General features: G+C 32.1%; 1 protein-coding gene across 1 annotated transcript; it reads left to right on the top strand.

Moving 5' to 3' along the window:
- The first annotated feature begins 3832 nt into the window (after nucleotides 1-3832).
- LOC113847804 (F-box/LRR-repeat protein At5g63520) lies at nucleotides 3833-13549 on the top strand. Its single transcript, XM_027477096.1, has 10 exons — nucleotides 3833-4083; nucleotides 4173-4280; nucleotides 4374-4466; nucleotides 4544-4678; nucleotides 5262-5363; nucleotides 5466-5505; nucleotides 5971-6123; nucleotides 7461-7636; nucleotides 9229-9347; nucleotides 13055-13549. The coding sequence occupies exons 1-10, from the start codon at nucleotides 3838-3840 to the stop codon at nucleotides 13494-13496; spliced, it is 1614 nt and encodes a 537-aa protein (XP_027332897.1). The 5' UTR covers nucleotides 3833-3837; the 3' UTR covers nucleotides 13497-13549.
- The last annotated feature ends 539 nt before the right edge of the window (nucleotides 13550-14088 follow it).

Here is a 14088-nt window from a genome sequence, read left to right as displayed (position 1 = left end):
TACACCATTTTTTTAACAACTTTTTAAATAAAAAAAATCTAAGTTGGATTAAATAAACGATGTTAAGACCATATAAGATATTTCTGTTAAGTTATGTAATAAAGCTAACAGAAAGAACTAATGTGAGAAAGGGAGCTATTGCTGCTAGGGTTTGAGGGTTCACACTTAAGCTACACCATTTTTTTAACAACTTTTTAAATAAAAAAAAAATCTAAGTTGGATTAAATAAACGATGTTAAGACCATATAAGATATTTCTGTTAAGTTATGTAATAAAGCTAACAGAAAGAACTAATGTGAGAAAAAAAGAAACTTTGAAGATGAAAATAAATAAATAAATTTAGAGAATGAAATCGAGATTCACTATAAAGTTAAGGAACAAAAAGATTAATTTTGTCAAAAATTATCATATAGATTATGTTCTATGAAATTAATGTAAGAACATGATTCTACCATGACTTGCTTACTTGGTAGAACTTAATTTATCCAAAGAGGTCTTTCATGCCAAGACTACTCATCAAGTTTTGAATAACCTTAAGATCAATTTTCATAAAAGAATGCACTAGCAATCAAATTCAAAGATTTTTAAGCACCATAACAATCTCAACATATTTCACAAAACTCAAAGGTCTTTGGAGTGGTTTATAAGTAAATAACATTTTTTCCACTTGCAACCAAATGAAAGTACACAATAAACAAAAGAAAGACAATTGACTGTTGTAGTTTTTCATAGGCCTTAATGACAAATACAATATTGTTCGTACTAACATTTTTATGATGACACTATTAGCTAATGCATGTCAAACTTATTCTCTAGTCATTCAAAAACACAACATCAAATGGTGTCAAAATCAACCAAAAAAATTTCTCCACTGTTACTAAAATCTAAAGCTATCCAAATTTCTCAAACAGGTTTAAGGATAAGTGATATGAGCATTACAAAAGAAAAGGCCACATAATTGAGAATTGTTGAACTTTGACATTTCATTTCAATTTATGTAACAAAATAGGACATACTAAGAATAATTTCAACTTTAAAAATAACATGTGAGAGTTCAAACAACATAGGAACTCAAGATAATAAGTAGAGTCAATATTACCAATAATATAGATTTAAAGAAACTTCCCCCAAATCTTCTATTGCTCCAAATGTAGTAGATTTTTCTTAACTTATACAAAGTTTTTCTATTGAGCAACTTTAACATATCGGTCAAACATTATCAATTGTACTTTCAAACCATATCTTAGTTAATCATGCAAATGCAATGTGTTTGCCTTTCCCCCCCCCCCCCTAATGCCTTAATTCATCAAGCAATCAATTTTGGATAGTAGGGTTATTGATTATATCACTTTTGATTCCACACTTTCTCATAAATAGAATCTATATCAGTACTAAATATCAAATTGTCCACGGGGTCTTTTGCTCTAATCACATCTATTAGAGTAGTACCTTTCAACTCAAATATCACCTTAAATAATGTTTTATGTGTTCCTTCTTTCAACTTGAATTTGATGTTTGTAAAATAAATCACTGTTGTTCTAAATTGTTGTATCATTTTATTTTATACTCTTCGTGTCTTGTAGGACTTGGTTATGAAAAAAAATGATTGACTTACGTAAATTATATGGTAGTTTTATTAAATGTCTCATTTAGAAATGGTACTTGTTTCTTAACCCTCAAATTTATGTCATATGCACTTAGGATATCCATCACCATCTCTTCTTAAATTAATTTTTCCATTGTTACTTCTTATAATATATCTTTTGATAAAACTTATAATATTTGTCTCATATATCAACAAACTAGATTTCTTCTTCTTCTTCTTCTTTTTTTTTAACTCATGCTTTGTTTGACTTGCTACATTGTCACATATAGGGTCCTTATAAAGCTCGCACACATTGAGGGGCATGTTTCTTTTTTACTGTTTTGGATTATTTTACAAGATGCACATAAATATTTCATATGCAACATAAATCTAAAAATCAAAACATCTTATCTTTTATTAAATTTGCTCATACTCAATTTGAGCATTTATAAAAGACATTAGGGTGGACAATGGCTTAGAATTCATGTATACTAATTTTTTTTTTTTAATATCATGGAATTGAGTATCAACATACTTGTGTTTATAGCTTGCAACAAAATGGGTGTATTAACAATTATCTACACATAAATTGTTTATCATCATCATTATGGTTTAATAAATCATCTTCTGAATTACTATACAACCATCCATAATCACTTAAAAGCTTTTGGAAATCTATTATGCAACTATTGTTTATCATTCTCATAAATTTGATCTATGTAAGAAATATAATATCTTTTGACATTATCAATAACTTGTTTTTTACTATCATCCCATATCAATCTCAACCAATTCAATTGTTTAACACACAAGAACTAACTTCTTCGATATACTCAACCAGCACACTTGAAAGATTCTCCAACATCTTATGTGCTTTCACTTCTAATAGAGTCAAATATATTCATTTTTATTATTCAAATTATCCAACATTTTCTATTCTTTAAATAAGTTGATCTATTCATAATAAACAACTCCAACATGGCATAAAGATTACATATTATAGTTAATAAATCTAACTATAAACCAAGTTTTGAATTTAAGTCAATTTTTAAATAAACTACATGCATCCTTTTTCTTATTGTCTTTTTATACTCTCATGTTTCTTTTTATCATGTGACTATTTAACATTACAACTCATAAGGTTAAATTGACAATAAACAATAAAAACAAAATTAAGAAAAAATATTATGTTTATTGAGGGAAGGAAATGTATAAGTTTTTTTTTTTTTTTCTCCATAGGTTTTAAAAGACTAAACAACATTACAACTACAAAGGATTGAGTATTTGCAAATGACAACACGTCTATAATTTTCAAATTCATTCCTTATGGTCTTTAATTATGTAAAATAAGCATTTAAGGATAATATTTTTTGTTTATAGTTTTCAAATTCATTCCTTATGGTCTTTGATTAGGTAAAATAAGCATTTAATGATAATATTTTTTTTTATATAAGCAATAAATCTCTTTTTACATACATTGTCATTATAATTTTTTTTTGTAATTTTTTACGTTTAATATTTTAAATATAATTTCAAAGATCTTTGCAAATGACTTGAAAAATTTACCCAATTGCCAAGATTGAAGATAAAGGACAAGATGAGAGTTTGGGTTTGAGGTTAGGTAGCAGGATATGTTTGAGAGTTGAGTTTTAAAAAAAATAGAAGAAGAAGAAAGATAAAATATTTTATTTTTAAATTTAAAATGTTGTAGCATTTATAAAAGTAAATAAAAAATTAACATATTAAATTTATATTAATATATTATTTTATCACTTTTTTATTTTTAAAAATTATAAAATTAGAGTATCAATTAGAAATTAAAATTTTGTCCTTGAGTCCCTTCCCTTTCAAAATCTAATTTCCACACTTACTCTGGATTACAATATGCATGTGTTTGTGATATACTTGTGAAAATTATTCTCATTCTTAGTTGAATTAAAAGTTTTTTAGATAAATCATGTATGATCATCAATGCTCTGACAGATGAATTAAAATGTGTCGTCTTTTATAATTATTTGAATTACCATTTTCCAGAAATTACTTATAATGCAGGTGCAGTGGGTGATTACTCAATTAAATAGACTTTTTTTGGGTCAGAACTCAAGACTATTTTTTTCCATGAAAATGGAGAATATAAACATAAACATAAAAGCTTTCTTTTGGGCCAAGGCCCATGATGCAGCCCATGTTCGAAATGTTCGGGCATTTTCTCCCGTGCGTTTTGTTCGAGAGTGAGGTGGTGTCGAAGCACAATGGAGAAGCCATCGTCGTCGTCGTCGTCGTCAGTGAAATCGATCACGAAGGTAAAAACTTCAAGCGATGTGAACACGAGCTTGAGTGTGCTTAACGAGGACCTTCTTCAGAACATTCTTGCTAGGCTTCCAGCACTACCCTTCGCTTCAGCTGCTTGTGTCAGCAAATCATGGAACTCTCTCTGCAATCGCATCCTCTCTCGTCCCAAACTCTCCTCTGCACTTTCTCTCAACCCTTCACTCCACGTACGTGATACGTCCCATTCTATCTCACACAATTAGGGTTCGTTTCTTCGGTCGATTACTTGTTGGTTTACGTTGTAAATTTCTAACAGGATGCTGTGAACGAGGTTATTCATAAGGTTCTGTCTGAGCCAATTCGACCGTGTTTCGCTATTGCCACCATTGGAAGTGGATTCGACTCGTTCAATACTATGCAGCGTGTAAGGAATCAACACCTTTTTTTTTCTCTTATTATTTTTCGTTTTTAGCATTATTGGTACGTATTATGCTGTTGATTAATGTTTATGGTGCAGATTAGACAGTCGTTGGGACCCAATATTCCGATTATTGTTACAGTGTCAAATGGTATTATGGGAAGGGATGCTATTACTGATGAGTTTAAAGAGGTTGAATGTTTACATTTGTTTTCTTTAGTGTGTTTGAAACTTGTTATACTCGAGTAAACCCAGGGTTATTGTTGCAGGTCAAATGGGGTGCCCTTTTCAGTGGCTTTGGAGCTGAAGCATATGCGAGACATATAAATGAAGGCATAGTTTTGACCGTTGGCTACTTGCCTGGATTAAACGTTGAAGCCATACCATTACGACGGATGCGGAAGGTAATAAAATCTCTTCAAAATTTTGGACTTGTGCATTTTCATAAAATGAATATTGAATATGTAACAGTAAGACATTTACAATGATTATTACCTGTACGATCTAAGGTAGTGTAATGCAAAAGCCGCTCTTAAGCCCCGAAGGCTTTTTAGTGATACCTTGAAGCTAGGCATGGCTTGGTGAAGAAAGGTGTTAAATAATAGAAAAAGAAGATAACAGTAAAATATTTGGGTATTTTGCATTGATTTTCCATATAAATTAACCATCAATTCACAAAGTTAGGAGTCTCAGAGACTAGTATTTTGTATCCAGTAAGCATGTTAAATGGTGAAGTATTTTGGGTTTTTCATATCTCTGAATAAGATGCTAAAGTGGTGCTTTTCTGACCCAGAAAGGCATGTAAAGCACCAGAGTTGTGTACCTCAACCAGGAAAAGGCACTACCCTTGCCTCATCTCAGCTCCTTAATTGCACCTTTCTGCATCTTTGATTATATTGATACAATCTTTAGCATGTAGTTAAATTAAGATAAAGTTGTGCTTTATACTTTTACAATAATCAAATACTTAAATCTTTGTGACTACAGACATCTCAAGCGCCATGTGTTGACGATTTTGTAAAGGATATCAAGGAATATTCAGCCTCTGTCTCCAGTTGCTCATTCCCTGTTGGGATTATATTGTTTGGGGTAAGTTCATAGTTGCAAACTTATTTACTAATTTTGATTTTATTTTTTCATTATTTATTTCATTCTTGGATCTGTTTCTAACACACTGATTTTTCTGCATAGGAAGCAAGCAGTGACATGAAATTGGTTCTAGAGAAGTTGGGTGAGAGACACTTGAGTAGCCTTATTTTGTTATACCTATTGTTATTCTGTTTCTAAATTTTGCACTTGCTTCATATTCCTATATACTTTTTACTTTATCAGGAAAAAAATTAGGAGGAAATTGGTGTTTATGTTTTGCTTGGTAGAATGAGGTTTTCTATCTTCTCATTTTTAGTGTGTGTGATACAAGAGCAAGTAAGGAAATGATTTCTTAGAGTTGATGTACAGAGTGTTTTATTTAAATTAATGATATCATTGGCTACTTTCCCTAAAATAATTCTTTACAAAATGTATGTATATGGAATACATAATGGCAATTTGGAATTTGAATTTACATGGGGATGACTGTGTGTTGTTCTGTTGTGTTAGTTCTGTAATTGAGAACATGACTTCAATTTTCACCCCTTTGCCACAGGCTTCGTGCTGTTTTTATTTTATTTTTAAATGATGGCTTGTTTTGTTTCAGATTATGCCATGCCTATGGACACAGTCATTGTGGGTGATGAGAGAAGCTCCTTTGTATACCTAAGTAGAAATAATTCTAGAATTATTTGTGGTAGAGCAGGACTGGTAGAGGCTGTTGCTCTTGTATTTGCTCAGGACAGAGACAGATCTTCTGGTACTTATTACCTTTTTTGGTAGCCTTTGCCTCCTGACTCATGATATAATTTGTGTACATGCTACATTGCACACTGTCCTATTTCTTTCATGGGGGGTGTAATTTTTTTTTTTCCTCAAGGATCTTAGGGTTGACAACTCTTGTACTTTTAGTTGTAAAAATGTCTAATTTTATGCAGGAGAAAATTGTTGTTAATCAAATAAGTTATAAGAAAAAATAAGTGGAGATTCCCTTCAAGATAGAGGTTCAGTTGCTTTCATTCTCTGTTTTCTTTAAAAGCTACTGTTTGGTTTTGTCATATCTCCATTTTTAGATATAGGTACGACTATATGTACTCTATTTAGATAAAGGGTGTTTGGAAGAGGTCATTTGAGCTTATGAAAATAGTCCATAACCTTCCTATAAACTTTTTAAAAGTAATTTCAATAAGCTACATGGAAAAGTTTATTTTAAAATAAGTTCTTTTAGCTTATTTAAGTGAGCTTCACAGTCAGACTTATGAAAAAGCTCTCATTTGACAAGAGCTTATTGAATGAGTTTACCCAAATGTGCCCAAAAATGCAAAGCAGTTTATTCAACCTTATTGAATGAGAGCATAATTAAGCAATTTGCTCAAACCTGTCCAAAAATGAAAATTAAATTACTCTTGTGATTATCTCAATAAGCTACATAGAGAAGCTTATTGAAAGAAGTTTTTTCCTTAGCTTATTTCGATGAGCTCCACAAGCAAACTTATGATAAGCTTTTCATTTGGTAAGAGTTCATTGAATAAGAGTTTATTTTTGTTGTTTATTCAAACTTCCCAAAAAAGAAAATTACATTCCTCCAATTGTAATTATCTTATTAAAGTCTCACGTGGGCTCAATCTCCCATGCTTGTTTGAAGAGGATAAATGTCTGCTGTTTTGTGCAATGACTGGGAGCTGGGCAAGATTGTAAAAAATGCTAATATGCTTTGACAGAGATTAGTCATGGGTGGTATTCAGACACACAAAGAAAAACAGTGATATTTCAAAAATGCAAATACAGGTTTATCATAAGAATATGTCACCAATTTTGGAGTATCCGCCACATCATTGGAGAGGTGCCACTAGTCTAAAAAGCTAGTAGTCTTCAACTTGATTGTTATTTCTTTGTCATGCTTCCTCCTCGTCTATGGCTGCCTATATGTGTACGCTTGTTGAATAATAGTTTGTCTTATGTATTATTTTACCATCATGATATGATTGTTTCTAGTGGTTCATGATAGGATAGTACCCTTACAAGTCTTTTATTTTATTTTGTTTTTGCAATTCTTTACAAGTTACTCATCTTTGTAATGGATTGATTTTGCTACAGGAAATATTAGATTTCATGTTGCGTTGTCAAATGGTGTTACGGCTGTGGGTGCCAAATACAAGACAGCCTCAGTTAGAACAAACTGCAATGAAGGTTCAACATGGCTCACTGCTAGGAGGGAAGGGCAACAGGAACTTCTTGATGGTCAGACTATTCTACATGAAATTAACAATTTGGTGCGCAATAATTTACTTTTTTTTGGATCAAACTACAAAATACTTTTGTTAATGTAAAATATGTCTAAATTATTAAGAACTAGTCAAAACTTATTTATAGAGAAGGACCATATTAGATTTCACCTATTACATAAAAGTACCTGTATGATGAAATTTGTGAGAGGCTGTTTAATGGACTCAAATTTTTGCTTTTGAATAGGCTAAACACAAGGGTTAAGCATCAAAACTATACCTTTTAATGTACTATTTGGGAGCCTGAGGTTATGAAAGCTTTAAGTCACATGACAAATGGCAAAACAGTTGGATCATGTAAGTATAACCTTTGAGGTATGGATAGGTCTGGGTGAGAAAGGTAGTAGTTGGCCACTTGGCTGACTCAAATTGTATGAGTTTGAGGTTGTACAAGATTATGAGGTTCTAGAAAATTGTCATAAGAGTGGAGTGGGACTCTAATCTCTATTTATAAGAACAAGAGAGTCATACAATATTGCACAAATTAAAAGGGGGATCATTATCATTTCATGAGTCATATTAAGAAGTTATGGGAAAGGGTAATTACTGAGTTCAATAGCGTTGTGTGATCCATGTAGCCGACCTCACTTAGTGGGATAATGCTCGGTTGTTTTTGTTTGAGAAGGGGTAATTGAGAGGAGATTTACCCACAAGGCTCACAGTACTGAACAATTTGAATTTTTGCTTGCCTGAGAGCAATATACTTGCAACCTTATAATAATAACCAGGGCACAAATAATTAACTTTAATTTTGTATAAGATTGTCAAATACAACTCCAACTATAAAAGATGACAACACACAAAATTAAACACCCAAAGAAAGCAGTCAAATCCAATTCTAGAGTTTAGAATTCTAGATATCTCTATCTCTAGCAAATCATTTAGGTTTTGATCATAGGAATCATCTTCCATTTCATCCCCATCTCCATCAAGTTATCAATATCATCAAGCTAGAAACCTCCAAGTCATCTCTAGGGGGCACACACTTCCCCTAGAACCTGAGCCAACTCTCCATTTGGTGTATCCAAATCTAGGTTTTCATCCAAGTCCAAGTCTTCTCTGTCTTTTTCCACAATCCAATTATATCCAAAGAAATATCTTCAATTTCATAGTCAATAGCACTTCAACTTTCTTCTTGGCCAATTTTGAATTAGCCATCACAAACACTACAGCATTCATTGTGTTTTGTTTTTGATAGTTTCCTTGTAGTGTGAACCTAAATGAATGCCAAAACATTCAACATATGATTAGCTCTAATTTGACAGTAAAAATGAAATATATTTCATTCATTCATATGTTTGGAATTTTACCATCTCAAAGGCAGTTCAGTTGCACTCACATCTAGAGGAATTGTATGTCAAGATTAACAGCCAAATAGCTAATTTTTGGACCTTCGGATGCTAATCCCCATAAGAATCCCGCCCACCATTGGGCTAGAGTTTTGGTATTAACTCCGCAATGACTATGATAATTCCAAAAAACTTTGATAAATGAAATTAATCAAGTTGAGCATCAATGTTCTTTGTTTTTGCTACATTTCCCACCATCTTTTGTTTTCTTAACTTCAAAAAATGTGGCAGATAGAAAATCATATTGAGTCTCCTGATTTGTACATTGGGGTAATTAAGCAAAGGAAATTCTCCATTGGAGCAGAGAAGCCATTCCCAAGAACTTGTATTGCTTATCACGGAATTGTGGGGTATGATATGAATCTCTTCTCTCATGTAAATCTTCTACCTCATCAATATTAATACTTCTCTAAATTCATCTAAATGTTTTTTCCTTTATAGAAAAAGGCTGAAGTGATAGAAGATATTTTGCTGCAAGTATCTATTAGTGTACTATAGGTTATAATCCCCCATTATTTCATCCACTGTGTAACACCTTTTCTACTGATTTGCTTGTCAGACCCTGTCAGTGTAAACTCAGCCACAACTGAGTAGATACATTGAACAAAGGGGATGATTGTCTAATTAGATTGACTGTAGAGGTAATTTAACTGATTATTGATTGTTTATAACTGGTTTGAGACGATTCTGACCTCATTTGGAGCTGTTCAGTAACGATCCTAATATCTTCTGGGTAAAGTTTTGCAATATGATAGATTTGAGTCTGTTAGGGTCTATTGAATTGATGAAAAAATTTTGAAAGATAAAAAATGGTTTTCTAAAATAATTTTTAAGAGGAAATTAAATTTCTAAAATTTATTTTATTAGCTCTGAGTTAGTACGGTAGGGGACTCTTAGATAAAATTTTTGAGAAAATTCATATGTGAGGAGACATTTAATAATATTATATTAAAAAAAAAAACTTGTTTTGGGGCAAAGAGACAAGAATTAAGGCAGAGACAACTGATGTGACCCATATCATGAAACAACAAGAAGTCACTTTTTATGATAAACCATCATTTCACTCCCTTTTCTAATATCTCTTTAAATATGGATCCTTCATCTTGATTTGCAAGGACAAGACTTGATCATTGATTTTTTTCAATATCTTCAAAAGTAAACTTAACCTAACAATCAATCTTGCCCATCTATTAAAAAATACAAGGATGTACCCAAGCCATTGGATCTTTCCTTTTTTCAAGAAAATGACAAAAATTCCTTTTCTCAAAAAAGGAAAGATCCAAATGAGAGTCTTGTACCTTAAAGCTCCCTCAAAATTTTCACTTCTCCATAAAACTGCCACTTTTCCCTGCTCATTGGCCACCATTTTCATCCTCTCCTTCCCCTCCCATTTCTCTCCATTCTTAAACTGCTCTTTGGTTTGGGAGAGTCTTATAAGGTGAGTGTTGAGAAACCACCATTTTTGTACCACTTTTTGGAGATTTTCAAGGAATATCAAATGAGCCTTTGAAACAAGTCATTGGACATTCATTTGGAGATCATTATCAACAAGCCTAAGAACTTGCATAGGAGACCCCATAGCCTTAAAGGGTGTAAACGATATCATATGAGAAAAAAGGCATGAGCCCAGTGTCTGTTGCCCCTTTCCTTTAGCTTCTTTAGTTGTTTTGGACTTCAACCACTCATTAAAAGTAAATATTTTTTTAGGTTTTTTTGTTTATTATGCAACTTTTGTAATGAACAATGTTGTGACAAATCTTGTCACTCTATCTAATAAATTTAAATTTATCTGTGAACCTTCGCATAGTATACAAAGTTAATGAATGATTATTAATCAAACTCACAAGATTGAATCATCAATCATCTTTGTATTGTTCTCTTCACTTTAAAATTTTTTTCAATGTCTTTCAACATTGAATCAATACAATGCAACATATAGGGTCCAAAACAAATGTTAAAATGAAATTACTTTTTGAGAGTTGAGACTAGTTCTTACAAACCAACACTTGCTGTCATTGTCAATAATTACTTGCACAACAATTTGCTCTCCAATCTCCACAATAAAACTACCTAGGAGCTCAAATAACTTTTCTCTAGTCTTTTTATAAGCAAAATGAATCAATGTTCTTCACAAACATAAAATTGTTGGACAATTTACTAAGAAATTGACCAATGTTCTATTTTTTTTTATCCTTTCACGCATCTTATATATTTGAACATAAAAAATTTTCTTTTTTCTCCATAACTTTTACATTTGTTTTATATATTCTAACTCTTTTTTAAGAAGAGAAACTCTACACTCATGATAGTTAGGAAGCTTTAAGTGTGAGCCATAACTTTCAATAACTTCAACCATTAACTTCAAGCTTTTTGAATGCATAACATTGAAAACAATTCCATTCCCAAAGAAATCGCTGTATATACTGATGTGTTCTTGTTTTTACCTCCTTGTCATAAGTGTCTGTTCATTGATAAGTGTACCAATTAAAAAGTAAATATTCGATATTTTAGTTTCTGAAATTTTAAAAATGTCATGTTAGTTCTTAATTTTCATGTCTGTCAACATTTTAATCCCTAGACTTAGACATACCATTAATAGATGGTTATGGAATGCTGACACGTTAAAACTAGAGAAGGTTTAGGCAATACAAGAAACTGGAGGCGGGTAACATGTTGAAGGATTATCTAATTAAATGGAAGGGATTTGCAGCTGAAAACTCTACTTGGGAGGAAGAATTTTGTATGAGGAGTCAATTTCCTCATTTCAGCCTTGAGGACACTACTGTTTCAGCAGAAAGTATTGTTGGGTTGTTGGCTCACGTGATAAACTAAGGGAAGGGGATCACTTATTGGATCCTTTTGAGAGGCCCAAAGTGTGGAGGGTATATGTGAGAAAGAATAAGAGTAACGAGAAAAAAGAATTCAATGCATGAGTTAGTTTGAAGGGGCATTATGAGAGTGAGAGGTGGTGTGTATGGTGGCACAGGGAAAAAGTAAGTTGTTGCATTCTGTTAGAGGGAGCATAATTCTAGTATTTATTGGGATTTCTGTAGGAGCCATAGGCTTAGGTTATGTGTACTCACCTTTTTCTTATTTGTATTCAATAATACTTGCATTTTGGTTTCCATCAACAATCATATAAGATAACTGGTCATATTGCAATACAATAAAAAAATTTTTTAGCTTGATAAGTACTTTATGGTTGCAAATAACTCTTGATGTTCTTCTCCACTTTAATACTTAACCTGTATTCTATGATTAACATTTTCATTATTCTATAGAATCGATTCCAAATACCTAAACTTGGAAACTTGTGGAATCATGTTAATTTCCCCACCGGAGATTGACTAATATAGTCTTACCAATTCATTTTACCCTTTTGGGGAATCATTTTCTATTTTGATCAATCATGGCAGGATTGGCAGAGTGTTTTATTATATCACATTGTGCTTCATATTCTTAGATGTTGAGTGTTTGGAACTGGAAGCAATCTTCTAATCGGTTAATTGTTCTTTGGTGTATGAACAATTTTTTATTCTGAAGTCAAATTCTATTTAAAAAGTCATTTATGCATGATTTTCCACTTTCTTTTCATGCTATCCTATGTGACATATAGATTCTGCCAGACTGAAATACAGGCACACACAAGACTACTGAAGAATTAAAATTATAGGCTAAGTTTGTGGTATTATTTTATCATTTAAATAATTCTTTTGAAGTTGCTTCTTAAGAAAAATGGTTCCTAGAAGAAAAGAAAAAAGATGCTTCTAGTCTGTTGACATTTCCAACGAAATTGGTATGAGGTTGAAAGCTAATTTTGTTCCCTTCTTTATCGTAAATTTATTGGTCTACTTGCAATCCTTGGTCTTTAAAAACAGACAAGGTAGTTCCCAGCCTCTGCTGAAATTGTCCCAATCAGTGTCATGAGGTTTAGGGCCATTTGATTTTCTCCTCTCTTATGAAATCCCCTACTTCCCTACTCTTCCCGGTTTTTATAAATAGATTATTGTAAACAACCCTGTTAAAAGAAAAGGCTAAGTTCTATTGTTTTTGACAGAGGTGATGAAGAGTATTTATATGTTGAAGGTATTGGCATCCGAACAGGAGATTTCTTTCAGTTCTACTATGCAGATCCTGATAATGCCTTGGCTTCATTAACGGAGGTCCATAGTGCCCTCAAGAATATTGAACCGGAAAAAAATTCTGAGAGTTTCAAGGGCAATGGGGACAATGCTAACAATGTTTTTGGGGGTCTTATTTTTGCTTGTTACGGCCGTGGTGAATCATTCTTTGGACGTCACAATGTTGATAGCTCCCCGTTCTTGGAGAATTTTCCGGGAGTTCCATTGGCTGGAATGTTTTGTTGTGGAGAATTGGTGCGTCCTTGTACCCCTTTGATTGGTCAATGTCAAGGAGCAAGCCGCCCTAGTTGCTGTTTGCATGTTTACAGCAGTGTTTACTTAGCAATGTCATATACTCCTCCCTCTGTGGAATATTAGATGCTGTTCATATTTTCTTTTCAAAATGTATTTTTCTAATTTAGGGAATGGATCTGACTATCTTTAAGTGTGTCAAATTGTATTTAATGATTATGGAATTTATGCTGTGGAATATATGCAGGTTTTTAATTACCTCAATTACATTATGAAACTGCACATCTTCTGATGCTCAAGTTCTAGAGGTGAGAAGCATAAAAGGACATAAGTGATTGTTTTTCTGTGAACATTGTTACCAAAATTGCTTGAGTGCTTTAGTTAAACAGTTTGGGGTTAGCTGCTGCATTAAGTGATTCTTACTTTTGCACCACCATTTCTTTCTATTCACTTTACCTTTATTATTTTGACTTTCGGGTTAATACCTTTTGAAAACGAAATTCTAGAAATAATTTTATACCTTTTATAAGTTAAATTCTGGAAATTACTTCTGAAAATTAAGTTTACGAGTGATATACAAATTGTTTTTGAAAAATTTAGTTTGTAGAACATGTAGAATATATTTTTAAAATTTAAATTTTAGAATTCATAATCAAAAGAGCAGTGCAAATAGTTAAAAGATGATGGAGGAAAAAATATTTTTTTCACAGAAATTATG

The sequence above is a fragment of the Abrus precatorius genome, unplaced genomic scaffold, assembly GCF_003935025.1.
Source record: "Abrus precatorius isolate BTA unplaced genomic scaffold, Abrus_2018 Scaffold10, whole genome shotgun sequence".
NCBI lineage: Eukaryota > Viridiplantae > Streptophyta > Magnoliopsida > Fabales > Fabaceae > Abrus > Abrus precatorius.
Note: the sequence above shows the minus strand (reverse complement) of the source record. Positions and strands in the feature narration are given on the sequence as shown.

Coding starts and splice junctions, on each gene's coding strand:
- LOC113847804 (XM_027477096.1), top strand. CDS start 3,838: ATGGAGAAGCCATCGTCGTCGTCGTCGTCGTCAGTGAAATCGATCACG. Junction 4,467..4,543: donor TTACTGATGAGTTTAAAGAG/GTTGAATGTTTA, acceptor TTATTGTTGCAG/GTCAAATGGGGTGCCCTTTT. Junction 9,348..13,054: donor GCTTATCACGGAATTGTGGG/GTATGATATGAA, acceptor TGTTTTTGACAG/AGGTGATGAAGAGTATTTAT.